Source organism: Phalacrocorax carbo, chromosome 15 (assembly GCF_963921805.1).
Source record: "Phalacrocorax carbo chromosome 15, bPhaCar2.1, whole genome shotgun sequence".
Lineage (NCBI taxonomy): Eukaryota > Metazoa > Chordata > Aves > Suliformes > Phalacrocoracidae > Phalacrocorax > Phalacrocorax carbo.
The window spans coordinates 2,155,302-2,169,200 of record NC_087527.1 but is presented as its reverse complement, the minus strand read 5'-3'; the positions used below and the strand labels follow the sequence as shown (position 1 = coordinate 2,169,200).

Below are 13,899 nucleotides of genomic sequence, written 5' to 3'. Positions count from 1 at the left end.
AGCTTCCAACCTGTGCCTTCCCCAGAGACCGTGAGCGAGAGCACAAGTACAGCTCCAGTGAGAAGGAGTCGCACAGGGAGCGTGAACGGCAGCGGCGGCGGCGGCGGTCGTATTCACCCCTAAGGAAACGCAGAAGAGACTCTCCCAGCCACCTCGAAGCTCGGCGCATCACGAGGTAAGGGGATGCGGTCCCATCGCTTGGAGACAGGCTCAGCTGCCACTCCCCAGGGGGCTTGTCCTCGGGTCCCAGCCCTTGCCAGCAGAGGTTTCTGCAGGAGGAGACCAGTTTCCCTGAGCCTGATCAGCAGGCCCTTCCTCTCCTAGAGCTTGGGGATTTCCAGCTAGGGGCAGAGAGAGGATGGGGGGTCTCATTTACAACAGATGAAGACAAAAGGCAGATGAAGTAAGACCAAGGACTCAGCTGTCAGGTGCCAGGAGCATCCCCGAACAGGGTTTTTGTTTCACCCTCTCCTGCGGTAGATGTCCCACACTGTAGAGAGAGTCAGATACTGCCTCTAACGTTCACACTTGAGGGTTCTTTGGGACAACATCAAGCAGAGAGCCCAGCCTCATCCTTGGTGTTTGGGGCATTCCCCAGGGACATGGGGGTGGGTGGTTTGAATCCCAAGGCTGGTTAGCTACGGCTCTCTTCCTTATTTGTTTTCAAACAATCACAATCACATTTTTGGGGAGTGTTGTGCACACTAAAGAGTGCTTTTTGGAGATTTTGGCAGTAAATCCATCCTTGTGTTGCTGGTAACCCGCGTCTCTATCCCCACAGTGCCCGCAAACGCCCCATCCCCTACTACCGTCCCAGTCCCTCCTCCTCCAGCAGCGCCAGCAGCTATTCGTCCTGGTACAGCAGCTTTAGCCGCTCCCCGAGCCGGAGCCGGAGCTACTCCAGCTACCGGACAAGCCGGAGCCGAAGCTGGAGCAGCAGCAGCACCGAGGGCAGGAGCCGCAGCCGGAGCTCGGGCCCCAGGAGCAGCCGCAGCAGGAGCAGGAGCAGGAGCTATGACTCAGGAGGCAGTTCCAACAGCCTGCGTCGCTAGGGAGTGCCGCCGACAGCTCGTGTGCCGGCGTCGCCTCCAAATTCCTGGCATTCTCCACTTCCTTCCCACCTACCTGGCCATCGATAGCAATCATCCCCAATACTGATGTGGTGGCAGTGCTGGGTCCCCCTTCACTGGTTTGGAGTAAGAGCCCTGGTGCGCCGGTGTAGCCCCTTTGCCACCTCGCAGAGTGGGTGGATCAGTCCCAGCTCCCCAGACTGGGGCTGGAAGAAGAGTCGGTGCTTTACAGAGGGTCTGTCACGACAGACCTGCTCCATCCTCCCCGACATCCCCGTCTCCCCGTTGCTGCCACTCTCCAAAGCACTACCAGCTGGTCCAAAGGGAAGAATTCAGCTCCTTGCTCTTCTGCCAGACTAGGAACCAGCAAATTAATTTCTGTTGCAGGGAGAGATCCAGTTAGGGAGGAATTTACTGGAAAGCTTTGGCGATGAGTGGGGGTGTCCTGTCCCCCACCATGTCAAATATCAGGTCCCTGGGGTCTCTCCTCCAGAGCTGTTGTCCGCTCTGCAGCAGGCCTTTTCCATGAAAGAATATTTATTTATTGCCAGTCAGCTAGTCCCTGCTATAAATAGAAGGCTAGAAAGCCCTCCTGACGCAATTCCTGGGGAAAAAAAGGCCATTCCCTCTCTTTCTCCTGCCCTTTCCTGCCAGGTACGCATCATCTTTTGCAGGGTTGTTTTATCCCCACCCCCAGCACTGTCGCTTGCAAACAAACCGCTGAGGTCTGAGGCAGACGAGGAGCCCGTGGGGTACCAGGGAGAGGGGAGCTCGGGCCACACTGTGCTCCAAGAGCCAGGCCACGGCATGAGAGATGGGGGCCCTGGGGTTCCCGTCTCGGAGGAACCTCCTTGCAGTTTGGGTTTAGGGTTTTCTAAAGGGAGCCTTGCCCTTGGAGTGCAACGCTGCTGGGACTGCAAGAAGACATGGAGATAACCTAGCTGTGGGGTGTAGTGAGAGCACACAGAGTTAAAAGGGAATTGCATGAGCCAGGGGACCCCAATTCCCCTTCCTCGTAACAGGCAGCAATTTTAAGCAGTGCCAGCTTTCAGGAAATCATTTCTCCTTGAGACCCCCGGGCTCGCCCGGCCCGAGGTGGGATCAGCAGCCGCAGCAGCCCCGTCGCAGGGCCTGTGCCAAGCCAGAGCAGGCTGCACCCGTGCCCCAGGTTGTCGCCGGGCAGAGGGTGCAGCGGGGGGACGGAAGGGGCCCCTGGCTAATTGCCTGTTTTTCCAAGGAGCCGCAGGCAGCAGCAGGAGAGCCCAGCCTGCCTGGGCGGCCCCGGGGTTTTGTCTCCCTGCCAGGCCTGCCAGCCCAGCTGCCTGCGCAATTACTGTGTTTTGCAGGGTAACAAAGGCTTCTCCCGGCACAGGCTGAGCTGGTGCTGAGGAGTTTCTTTCTCTTACAACACCTGGGCGCTTAGAGACGCTAATTTGGGTTTAAGACTTCCCTCCCTCCCTTTTTCCATCCCCTCCCCTTCCATCCTGCATGATTATTAACGAGTTTGGGCTTAATGAGTCAAGGAGGTGTGTCATTTAAGTGTGACAGAAAAAGGGCTAAGTGGAGCCAGCATGTGCTGGAAGGGGAGAGGGGGCAGAAAGAATTGCAACACCCTCCCCTCCAGCTAAAGAGTTACCTACAGCCCCCCGGTGCCGCTGGCAGCAGGCGAAGGGGCACAGCTGCAAGCGGAGGAAGGCCAAGTGCCGTGTACTCTTCTGGTGGAGCTGGATGGTCACCTCGGCGAGCATATAAACCTGTTTTCTGTTGGAAAGTGCAGCAGCGTGGGGTGTATTTCCACCTGGGTGGTATCAGGGGAGGTTTTTATCCAGGGGTCCCTTTTTCCCAGTGTCCTTCCTACTGCTGCTCCCCCTTGTCCTGTGCCTTCAACCCCCAAAGCGCCCCCTTTCCCTGGTCCCTTATCCCCCACCTCACTCTCTGCGGGTAATTTGAGGATGAGGGTGGCTGAAGCAGAGAGCTGGGCACTGGTACAGTCAGTGGCTTGGTGGGGACAGGTGTCCATCTCCTGGGAGGTCACTTGCTAGGGCATAGAGGAAAGCATTCATGGTAGGGCTGAGCAAACGATCTAGGGCTGTGGTTGAGGGATCAAAGGTGGGGTGTTCTTGCAGCGGGGTGCCACTGCTTTCCCTCCTGCGCTGGCCCTGACAGCAGCCCCTCAGCCATCTTCTGCAGTGAACGCCCTTCTCGTACAGGGCAGAAAAACCTCGCGCTTCTTCCCCAAAAAGTCTCTCCCAGTTTGACGCTGAAATGCCCCGTCCTTCTGCTGCCCGGGCAGACCCGAAGGCACTGATGGGAACCCAAACCCCAGATCTACCAGTGTTTCAAGAGCAGCCTCATGCCCCTTAACAGCCCCCGACACACACAGGCGCCTGTAGCAAGGAAGCGGCGAGCCAGGAGGTCAGAAACTAGGAAAGAAAAGAAGAGAGGCTTTGTGCAACAGTGTAAATATCAAACACAATGCTGACCCGAGTTCCTCGTGGCTGGGGAACGGGCGATCGAAGCACTGCATCGGGGTCAGCAGCACCCACCGACCGTGGGACAGGAGATGAGTCTGCATGGGGGTGACGGCAGCTCTCGTACCCGACTGGCTGATCTGTGCTTCAGGGACTGCCTCCGCTTGTACAGTCCATGGCAGCTAAATGCTCCTGGGGTTTCCCGAGCAGATTTGCGTTGGAGTAAACCTCTTTGTTTATTTATTTATTTATTTATTTATTTATTTATTTATTATTTTTATTATTGGATTTTTAATTGTATGCCAGAACGGATGCAGGTGGTCACCGTTAACAGTATTTTTTTTTTAACAGTAAGTTATTTTCTGATCTGTTTGTTTGTTTGAATGTATCCTTGCCGCTGTTCTCATGTAAAGGTTTATGCCGCTGGCCCCTCTCGATGAGGTGGCTGGAGGAGTGATGGTCACTCCTGCTGCCCACGTGTCCCTTTGTGCTCTCTGGAGCAGGGCGAAGAGCGTGTAACGGACAAAGGGATGCGGGGCAGAGCTGTTTGTCTGCTTTCATGTTAAAATCTGGAGTATCTCATTAGATTTGTGCAGGAACACGACGGATATGACCATAGAAACGGGTCTGGGACCTCACGGAGGTGACGGCGAGGGTCTGCTTGCCAGCCAGCTGAGTGACAGGGTGTTTGCAGCGCTGCGAGGGGAAGTCTCGCCCCAGCCCGTGCTCGCGCCGGCCGGGTGCCAGCTGGCCGCCACCGCTGTTTCCCTTGGCTCCGCAGCCAGCGCACAACTCGAAACCGGGCTGCTCCGCACAGGCACCGCTGGTTTCCCTGGGAGGATGCCGTCGCTAGGGCTCCCCTGCTGTGTTTATCGCTGCTCAGTGACCCGCCCATGGAAAAAATAAAGGAATGAGACCGTGAGAGAGCGACCGGTGCTGAAGATGCTTGCAAAATCCAGCCTCTGGTGACAGGACCTAACCAAGGCTCTGTGTGTATGTGTACGTATATGTGCGGGTATATCTGCACGTGTGCATAGGCATATTCGTTTCCCTCAGTGGTGGTATTTATTTTTTAATTTATTTAAGATTTTTAGTACAACCCGGACCATCACCCTCCTTGTCAGTGGACGACTGGGCTTTCCGCTGGTTTGCAAGAAGTCCATGAGCTTTTCTGTCTCTGTGCCTTTTGCCAGCACTGGGGTTTTGTTTTGGTTTGGTTTTATGTTGTTTTGCTCAATCCTCGCTTTTATGGATTTTTGTTCCACATCCAGCATCTCAGATTGCTGCTGACACTCTCTGCAAAGAGCAGCATTCACCTGGTGGAAAGGCAGCTTGTCAATTCGGTGTCGGCGAGCCGCTGCTCGCCTGCAGCCGGCTGCCGGAGGGATGCCCAAGGCTGGCTGCAGCCTCAAGGCTTCAGGAAAATCTCTCAGTCATTTTTGGGAGCCCTATCTCAGAGGGTTTGCTTTCCTCAAACACAGAGGCTCTTTCCTACCCGTGATGTTGTTTCCGTCCCACAAGAGCCCTGGTTGCCTTTCCCCGGCAGAGCACACGTCACAGCACCTGCTCCCAAACGTCCCCCTGATCCCGGAGTCGGGCTTCGGCTCCTCCCGCTCCCTGGGCCTGCCTCAGCTCTGGGTTTGTCACACCAAGCGAGGCTCGGCCCACCTCTCCCAACCCTGGCGCTGGGGCCAGGCTCCAGAAAACCCAGCACGATCTCTGCAGGGTTGCTGGAAAACAAAGATAAGGGATATTTCAAAGCACTGTTGTGTTCTTTCTCTTTTTTTCATGGTTACAGCACTCGGTTGAGCTTTGCTTTATGCTGACCGCAACTTTTCTCAATGTTTTTGTTGGTTTGGAGGACTGAAGTTGTACCAAACTTGTCTGCAACAGCCAATCACTGTTATTTTGCTATGCATTGTACATATATTGAACAGGCTGAGAGGACTTAGCCTCTATTTAATATTTATTTCTTCTATTTATTGAGCATTACTTTAAAAGAGCTATTTGGGTCTTGCCATCGGGTCCGTGAAAGTAGGAGCCTTTGAGGTGTTGCCATATACATTGGTGAGAGGTTATCAGAGAGGTGAATTACTGTCATCTGCCAGCATGGAGGCATCTGGCAGACAAATTAGACTCATTTGGAGAGTGGTTTAGGTAGAAACCTCATTTAGATGGAGATGAGCAAGGCAGGGGAAAATTCTCCATCTTGGACCAGCTTCTATGGACAAACCACAACCCCTTGGAAAGGTGCTGGGTGTTTGGAGGCGACAGGCTGGCGGTGGCGGAGGAAAAACCCTGCTCTTTGGCCTCTGTGCCACGTAGGGCTGCTTGGAGATCTCTGATCTCCCACCACTGGCCTCTCTTGGCTCTCAGTGGTTATCGGGGGAAGGGGGCACTTGTTGCCCTTTCATCGACGTGAGGAAGGGGACTGGGTGGACCTGACTTGCCGTGATCTCCACCCTGCCTCGCCCCGAGACCCTTGTCCTTGTGCCATGTCCTGCTTTGCCCCTTTCCCCAAACTTTGTGCCAGAACAAGTAGCTTTGCCCGTATGTGACCTCGGGAAAGGTGGCCAGGGCAGGACTGGGGAAGTGTCCCCTGTCGTCTCCAACATGAGCTGGAGCTTGCTGCAGGCATCTACCCTAGCTTTGAAAAAAGCATGGAATGTGCTAAAACTCACGACCTGCCCCAGTGTCACTCCAGCGCCGCCGCAGCCCTTGTCCTCTTCACCTGAGTGGAGGTGTTTGTGCTCCGTGGGCAGAGCTGCCCGGGCTGGTGGAGGGTGGACGTGGCTCCAGCGTTGGCAGGCGAGTGCCCCGTGCTGGGCTAGCCCCATGGAGCTGGCCGGGAGCCGTGGGGCGCTCGGCCTTGGGGCTGTCGTGATATTTGTTTCAGAAAGGTTTGAGATTCAGGTGCCTAAGTGAAGACTTTGCCCTTTAGTGTCCAGTGTGGTTTTAGTACCTCTTTACCAGCAGATAAATAATTCTCATGACTTTGCTGCTACCTGGAAGTTTGCACATGCCTGGGAGGGTCTCCGCAGCACCGGTACCTCTGCTCTTGTACCAACAAGCACCCTGACTTTTGGGCTGTTGCCTAGAGAACAACACCCTGAACCTCACCCGCCCAGGGGCAGCTCTCCACCTTCCAAACCCAGGGAACGAGAAGATCTAGAACAAAAACCCAAGACCGGAGAAAAGCCGCGAGGGAACCGGCATCTCTGTTTTCTCGCCTGTCGGTTCATTCTTTACCAAATGTCACCGGTGCATCTCTTCATTTGACTTCATTGTAAAACTCCCTTTGCTCTCCGTCGAAACGCATACTGTACTCTTTAGTCTTCCCTGGGGTATTTGAGTTGTTAGCCTGGTTAGAAAAAGGGTTCCAATAAAAGTTCAGACAGTAGTTCCTTCCCATTGCAGCCCTGTTTGTCACGTTCCTTTTGGATCTGACTGCGCATGGTGGGATATTTTGGGTTGTTTCAGCTGCTCCACAGGGAAGGGCATGTGCCTCCGCGCCCAGCTGCCCAGGACTGGCTCCTCGGGGCACTGGCTGAAGCAAAAAAAAGTTGTGGGCTAGGATTTCTGGCAGCTCTCCCTTCTTTACTGGGCCAGGCTGTCGCTGCCCTTTGCCAGGTGTTTTGGGTTCCCCCCGCCCGGTTCAGGAACCGGTAGCCCAAGCCAGAAATGCAGCCGTCTCGCCATGGAAGTCACCGTTTGGGCTCGCCGGTGCTCTCCTCTGGGCCGTGCCCTTCCCTGCCCGCGCAGCCCTCGCTCCAAGCTTTGCACGGTGCTGCTGTGCCACAGTGGCCCCCTGCCGTCACCTCCTCAGCCGTCTCCCCATGAGCAGTGGGCAGTGGGGTCTCTTCACCACCCCACATGATGGTCCTCTCCCCAGGCTGCTCCCCCGGGCTGGCTGGGAGCCCCGGGGGGAGCGGTAGCACTGGACCAGGTCCCCATGCTGTTCCCCATGGGGCGCCGGTGGGCACCCAGAAGGGGTCTGGCCACAGCACAGGTGGACACTGGGGACATGGGGCGGCATCCCCAGGTCACTTGGAGGAGAAGGGAGGCTGCAAGGCCTCTGTGCACTCCCAGAGTGGACGTTGTGGGCCTGGCTCGGCGGTGGGAGGCAGCTGGGACATTTGGAGTGACAACAGGAGCTAAATCGGGATGGCCCGGGGAGGGCGAGAGCTGGCAGGAGGGGACGTGTGACTAATGGCGATAAACAAGGCGACGGGGAGGATTCCTGGCTGGGGAGGGAGGATGGCCCGGAGCTACAGAGGGAAACGCTGGACTGGAGATGTTGGGAGGCTCCTGTAAACGCGGCAGGATCATGGGACTGCCTGAAACCTCCTCAGGGCTTGTCCCTCTCTTCCCACGGGCCAGTGTTTGCCTGAGCGGGTGCAGAGCTGGGCGCTGGGGTGATCCTGCTCTCCATCCAAGGTGAGAGGTGCCCAGCTGAGGTCAGGCTCAGAGTGTGTCCCCCAGAACACCCAGCTGTCACCCCCAGGCAGCAGGAGCCCCCAGCCAGGCACGGGCAGCCAGGCAGGGCAAGGGGACAGAGGGGGATGCTCTGCATCTCCACTGGCAGCTGCCTCCCTGCACCCAGGGGTGCTCAGCCAGCACCTGGGACCTCCCCAAGCATCTCCAGGTGTCCCCTCAGTCCCCAGGGAGACCCCCACGATGCCCAGCTGTCCCCCCCAAGCATGGGGGGGGCGAAGGAGCTGAGCACAGGGGAGCAGCCCTGCCCTGCGCCAAGAGGCAGCTCCCTCCCCCAGCGATGCGGCGTTGGTGCAGCGTGATTAATGCCATCGGAGTGACCAGCGGCTGAATTGCTGCACGGCCTGCGCTGCATTAAAGTCTTCCTGCTGTAATTAGCTCCATCAAGTCTATTAGAAAAATTGCAGCTGCTGGAGAGAAGGAGCGTGAGGCAGAGCCAAGAGGGAGGATGCGGCATGAGGAAGTGGTCCCGTATCCGTCATGACCCTCACTGATGTCATCCCATCCTCCGGTGCATCCCACCCAAGCCGTGCCTGGACCACCTCCCTGCGGAGCCCCTCATTGCCGCCAGGTACCCCCCGCTTGCACAGTCGGGGCTGTGTCACCCAGGTAGGTGCTTGCCGGGAGCTCATCCGCCGCCGTGCCTCTTCCCACGGCGCACTGCCCGCTCCCCGCCGCTGCCCTGTAATTAGCCCCGCCGCCGCGCGGCTGTGATTACCGCCTCGCCCTCCCGCACAGGGCGATTGCGGCAGGGCCAGGGCACGCGGCGGGGAGAGGAGGCGGCAGGCGAGGAGGAGGCAGGTGCTGAGCAGCACCGTGAGGAGTTTGCCCGCCTTCTGTTCGGCATCCTTCTCCTTCCCATGGTTAGGGGACGTTTCTCTGGGCCCAGGCGGGGAAGGCGGCCAAGGGGGCAGGGCTGGAGAGGAGCACCCCGAGGAGCACCCCTTGGAGCACGGCTTTCCTCCTGCACGCTGCGGCTCTGCTCGCAGCCAGGCTCTGCAGGCAACCCCAGGTGGCCAAGACTCTGCATGTTCCTGGCCACAAAAGGGGTCCACCCTCTGCCCCAGCATCCCTCAAATGTGCACCCTCATGGTCTTGCCACCCTTTCAGCGCTGTGCTGGGAGTGCCACCAGTAACCCACTTCCCCGTACAGTGGGCTGCTCAGAGCCACAGGGACACGTGGTTTTACAGTGTGGGGAGCAGCTTGGCCCAGCCCCACCGAGAGGGTATTTTTAATGGGTGACACTGGGGCAAAAGCAGCCGGCCCTGAGCTCGGGGGCTATTTTGGGCAAGCGGGCTGGGCGCAGGGTGGCGGGAGGGGTTGGTGGGGGCCAGGGCAGCTGCTGAAGCACTGTGGCCCCACGGCAGCCAGGATCCTCAGGCCAGTGGGAGAGGTCAGCTGCCGCAGCCCAGATTCTCCAGGGCTGTTTCATCCTCTCCAAAATACTCGGCTGACAGGGCAGGAATTACAAAACACACACACACCCCCCCCCCACTCCCAAATCTGTATAAATAGCGCTCGCCCGGCGGTTGGAAGGTTAGAGAAGTTTCTCGGCTCTGAGCTCAGGCATTTATTGCAGCTCTTGCCCGGGAGCAGCAGGGAAAGTCGCACATAAAGTGCTGGGGAGTTGAGAGGGGAGAGAGAAGCTTTTCAATCTTGGGATCTTTGGTTGTTTTTTTTTTTTCCCCTCCCACCAAGAAGTTTTATTTTCCTCTCCCCAGTCCCTGGGATCACAGCCAGACAGGAAGCGTTTTCTCGCGGCCAGAGAGCTCCCTCCGTCCTTCCTGCGCTCCTCCGGCTCCCGGTGATTCAGCCCTGAAATTGATTTTCTCCTCGTCCTTCACCTGGTGCTGGGGAAGGAGGGGACCATCGCCACCGCGCCCACCCACAGCCACACACCCGCATCCTGCCCGGGGTGGATGCGTCTCCTCCGGGACGGGCTCCCTAGGGAAGTTTGCAGCCAGGAGCAGCCGCACAGAGGCTGAGGCTCCGTGAGAGAGCCCCAGGGACACGCTCGGACCCCTCCGAAGGAAGCCATGGCCGACAGCCAGATGCCCTTCTCCTGCCATTACCCCGGCAGGCGCAGCATCCGCGACCCTTTCCGGGAGCCCGGCTTGACCTCGCGCCTGCTGGACGATGATTTCGGCATGTCGCCCTTCCCCGGGGACCTGACGGCGGACTGGCCTGACTGGGCTCGGCCCCGGCTCACCACCACCTGGCCGGGTCCCCTGCGTGCCGGCATGGCCCGTGCCTCCACCATGTCCCCTGGCTACAGCACCCGCTTCGGGGGGTACCCCGAGAGCCGCAGCCCCGTGCCCTTTCCCCGCGAGCCCTGGAAGGTGTGTGTCAACGTGCACAGCTTCAAACCCGAGGAGCTGACCGTCAAAACCAAGGATGGCTACGTTGAGGTGTCAGGTGAGACTGAAGGCACTGGGAGGAGGAGGATGGGGCATGAAAAGCACCTGGTCCTGCCTTGCCCGTGCCGGCTCAAGAAATTGCTTTAAAATGCAAAAATTACCTTTAGTTTAAGCCAGCGGCAGCAGCCCCACACTCAGGAGCAGGGCCAGGGCAGCAGCAGGGCTTTGGGGCAGCCCCATGGGCAGTCCAGGGGTGCCACGGGGGGGGACCTGGCTTACAGGCCATGGTGGTTTGCTGCAGAAATTAAAAGGAAAAGGCTCCATTGGGGTAAATCTCCCCACTTTCTGCCCCAACCGGCTGGGGAGGCACTGCTGCGGGCAGTGGCACCCTGCAGAGAGCTGCCAAGAGGGGCCCCAGCTTGGCTGGGTTAATTATAGCTGGGGTGAGGCTGGCGTGGAGGGAGATTCCCTTTAAAGGGGCCGAGAGAGAGGAAGCTCCAGGGCTGGGAAACAGGGGGCAGCCGCCCCATGATCCCCACCCCAACCCAGCCTCAGCCTCGGGATGAGCCAGCCAGAAGCAAATCCCTAAAAATTCAATTAATGGTGGGGCAGTGGGTGCAGGATGCACCACACCTGGTGTGCCCATGGGCACCCAGCCCTGAGCATCCCTTCAGCCCCGCACCGGCATCCCGTATTGCCCCGAGTGCCCTGGGCCGGGGTCCCCAGGGAGGGGCCGGGGGCTGCCATGCAGCATGGCCCTGGGTGTTTATTCAGGGCTCATAGCAACACAGGGGGAAAACTGCAGGTCTGGGAGGTCCAGGCTGCCGCCAGCATGGTTTTAACTTCAGAGATGCTCCAGGCACAGGGACCCCCAGCCTGAGAGTGTGGCGGAGGGGAGCCCACCCTGGGGAGCGGGACACGGTGGGGACGCTGCCACCTCCAAAGGCTTTATTATGTTTGGGGGCTTTTTCTTAAGCTCTCGGCAGGCTGCGAGACCCCAGGATCTCACTGGAAATACGTGTGTGCTGTGTCCGGCATCTCCTTCCCCACATAGGAGAGACTCCCTGAGCCCTCCCCAGCGCAAAGGGTTTGCACTGGGGAAGGGAAACAACTCCTCTGAAACTTTCATGTTGGGTTTTGTTGTTGTTTGTTGGGGAAAAAATAATCTCCCGGTGAGGTGGTGACGTGGGGTGTTGCCCTTCCCTGCAGGCAAACATGAGGAGCAGCAGGTGGAAGGAGGGATCGTCTCCAAGAACTTCACCAAGAAAATCCAGTAGGTACCACTGGCCCTGGTGCGTCCCCCCACCAAAGGGGCTGGTGCGTGGCGTGGCTGCCACTTCCCCTCAACCAGCCCCCAAATGTTAGTAGCCTGCTGTGGGACCCCGTCCCTGCGGCACAGGCAGGTCACAGGCAGAGCGGGGATGCCGCCAGCAGCGACGGGCTGAGCTTTGCCAGTCCCTGTGCCCCAGCTCATGCACGTGGGGACTCCTGCGCCTGTTTTCACCCCAAAATCTGCCCTTCTGCAGCAGTGCCTGGCTGGTTTGGGCCACACAGTGATTTCCCGAGGGAGGTGAAAGAGGAGGAGGTCTTTTTCTGGGTGCTTTGCCAGTCTCCTCCGGGCCTGGGGCTGTGTTGGGAGCCAGCCAGGGCACAGGGAGCAGGAGAGGTGCACGGAGCCCCATTCACGGTGCCAGCACATCCCCTGGGGTTCAGCAGGGCACGGTGGGCTGACACCATCGTCAGCCCCAAAATACATCCCTGTGTCTGACTGTGTATATCTATCTATCCATCTGAATGATGTCAGTTAGATTGCTATCGCACTGACTCACCGCAACGGCTCACTTTGGCAACAACAACAGCAAAGGGCAGGGAGGAAAGGCAAGTCCGGAGGCAGGTGAGCCCCGCCAGCCCATGCCGGGGCAGACCCCTGGCCGCAGGGCTCGCGGGGTTAACAGGGAGAATCAGCAAAGCCCAGGGCATGGGAAGGGTTTCCTCCACTGGCAGCAGCTCAGCTTTGCTTTTCCACCCCAAAGGAGCCCTGTGCATCCCAAACTCCCACGGGAAGGCTGGGGCGAGCACCACGCTCCCTCCTGCTCAGCACTCGGCAGCCGCCGTGGCTCCTTTTACGGGCAAGGCTTGTGGCTGACGTGGGCTGCGGCACGGCGGTGATTTACTCCTGCTTTGCAGAAGCCTTGGCGGCACAAGTGGCGGGTGACATCCCGTCAAATACATCTGCCGGGGAGATTAAACAGAGCACCCTCAGGGGCCAGACCAGCAGGGAGGCCACTTTAAATATCCCCAGCACATTCCCAGGCGCTGCAGTAATAGCGTGGGCTTTGCCGAGCCCCACGCCGCGGCTGCTGGCTCGACACCGGTGGTTCCCCACGCGCTGCAGGTCCTGCGTGGGCTTCCCACTGGTCAATGTCCCCCAGCAATGTGGCATGCTGCGAGCTGGAAGCCGCCCCGGCCTCCCAGGCCCCAAACCATCTCATCTTTCCTTCCCTCCTGCAGGCTGCCCTACGAGGTGGACCCCATCACGGTCTTTGCCTCCTTGTCACCGGAGGGGCTGCTGATCATCGAGGCGCCCCAGATCCCGCCCTACCAGCAGTACGGCGAGGGCGGCTGCGGCAGCGAGATCCCTGTTGAGAGCCAGGAGGCCACCTGCGCCTGACCATCCACCCGTGTCCCTCCTGTGCCCCGGCATCCCTCCTTCCCTCTCCCTCCTCCCCCCAGATCCCCGCTCCCCTGTGGCGCAGCGTCCGGACAGCCTCCCGCAAGGGTGATGGGTGCTGCTCACAGGGACCGCAGCACCTGCCACCCCGCGGGGGGACCAGCTGAGAGCTGGGGCACACGTGCTGGGTGCCAGGCCACCATCCATGAGGGCTTGTAGCGGTCTGAGGTGCCAGTAGAGATTTTGTGCCCATGGGGCTGAGCAGAACAGATATCCTCGTTATGGTTATTTTTTGCTCTGGGTCGCTCGGATGGGATATTTATAACAATAGCAAAAAGGGGCCCTTTTTTCTCTAAAATTGATGTGGAATCCCATAGCCCTGTGTCTTCTCCTCCTCCATGGGTCGTTTGTTTTTTTAAACTACATCACTGCAAAGGACATGCGTCTGGCGGCGGAGCTTGATGGCACGGTCTCCATCCTGAGAAATGCAAACTGTCCACGAGTTTTGAACGTTGGGTTTTGGGGGTTGGTTGGTTGTTGTTTTTTTTTCCAAAGAGAATTTCTGCTTTTACTTGTCAGACCTGAGGAATAAAACCCAGCCGATGTTCTTAGCCTCTGCTTGTCTCGGCTGAGCCTGGCGGGGAGGGCGCAGGGCTGTGGGTGGGCAGGCAGCGGGGAGGAGGGGGGATGCCACCGTGTGCCACCTCTTCGCCCAGCAGAGGGTCCTCCCCATGGGAGGAAGGAGAAGAGGGATGCGTGGGGAAGTCGCACTGATGGGCAGCTGAAGCATTTGCTCAAGCCCTTTCTGCAGCCTGCAAATGCCGAGTCCTGGCGA

At 58.5% G+C, this 13,899-nt stretch overlaps 2 protein-coding genes across 3 annotated transcripts in view; both read left to right on the top strand.

The window, feature by feature from the left end:
• Positions 1-5,470, top strand: part of SRRM4 (serine/arginine repetitive matrix 4) — a 49,708-nt gene extending 44,238 nt beyond the window's left edge. The window contains exons 12-13 of the mRNA XM_064466006.1: positions 26-175; positions 782-5,470. Coding sequence (XP_064322076.1) covers positions 26-175; positions 782-1,052 — 421 coding nt within the window. The 3' untranslated portion in view covers positions 1,053-5,470. The remainder of the gene's footprint in view (positions 1-25; positions 176-781) is intronic.
• Positions 5,471-8,471: 3,001 nt separating this feature from the next.
• Positions 8,472-13,675, top strand: HSPB8 (heat shock protein family B (small) member 8). 2 transcript variants are annotated; one of them, XM_064466259.1, is made up of 4 exons: positions 8,472-8,644; positions 9,758-10,451; positions 11,603-11,666; positions 12,905-13,675. In XM_064466259.1, the coding sequence occupies exons 2-4, from the start codon at positions 10,073-10,075 to the stop codon at positions 13,062-13,064; spliced, it is 603 nt and encodes a 200-aa protein (XP_064322329.1). In that variant the 5' UTR covers positions 8,472-8,644; positions 9,758-10,072; the 3' UTR covers positions 13,065-13,675. The 2 variants fall into 2 exon arrangements, with proteins under 2 accessions (XP_064322329.1, XP_064322328.1); XM_064466258.1 differs by lacking the exon at positions 8,472-8,644 and having other exon boundaries at positions 9,573-10,451.
• Positions 13,676-13,899: the final 224 nt, after the last annotated feature.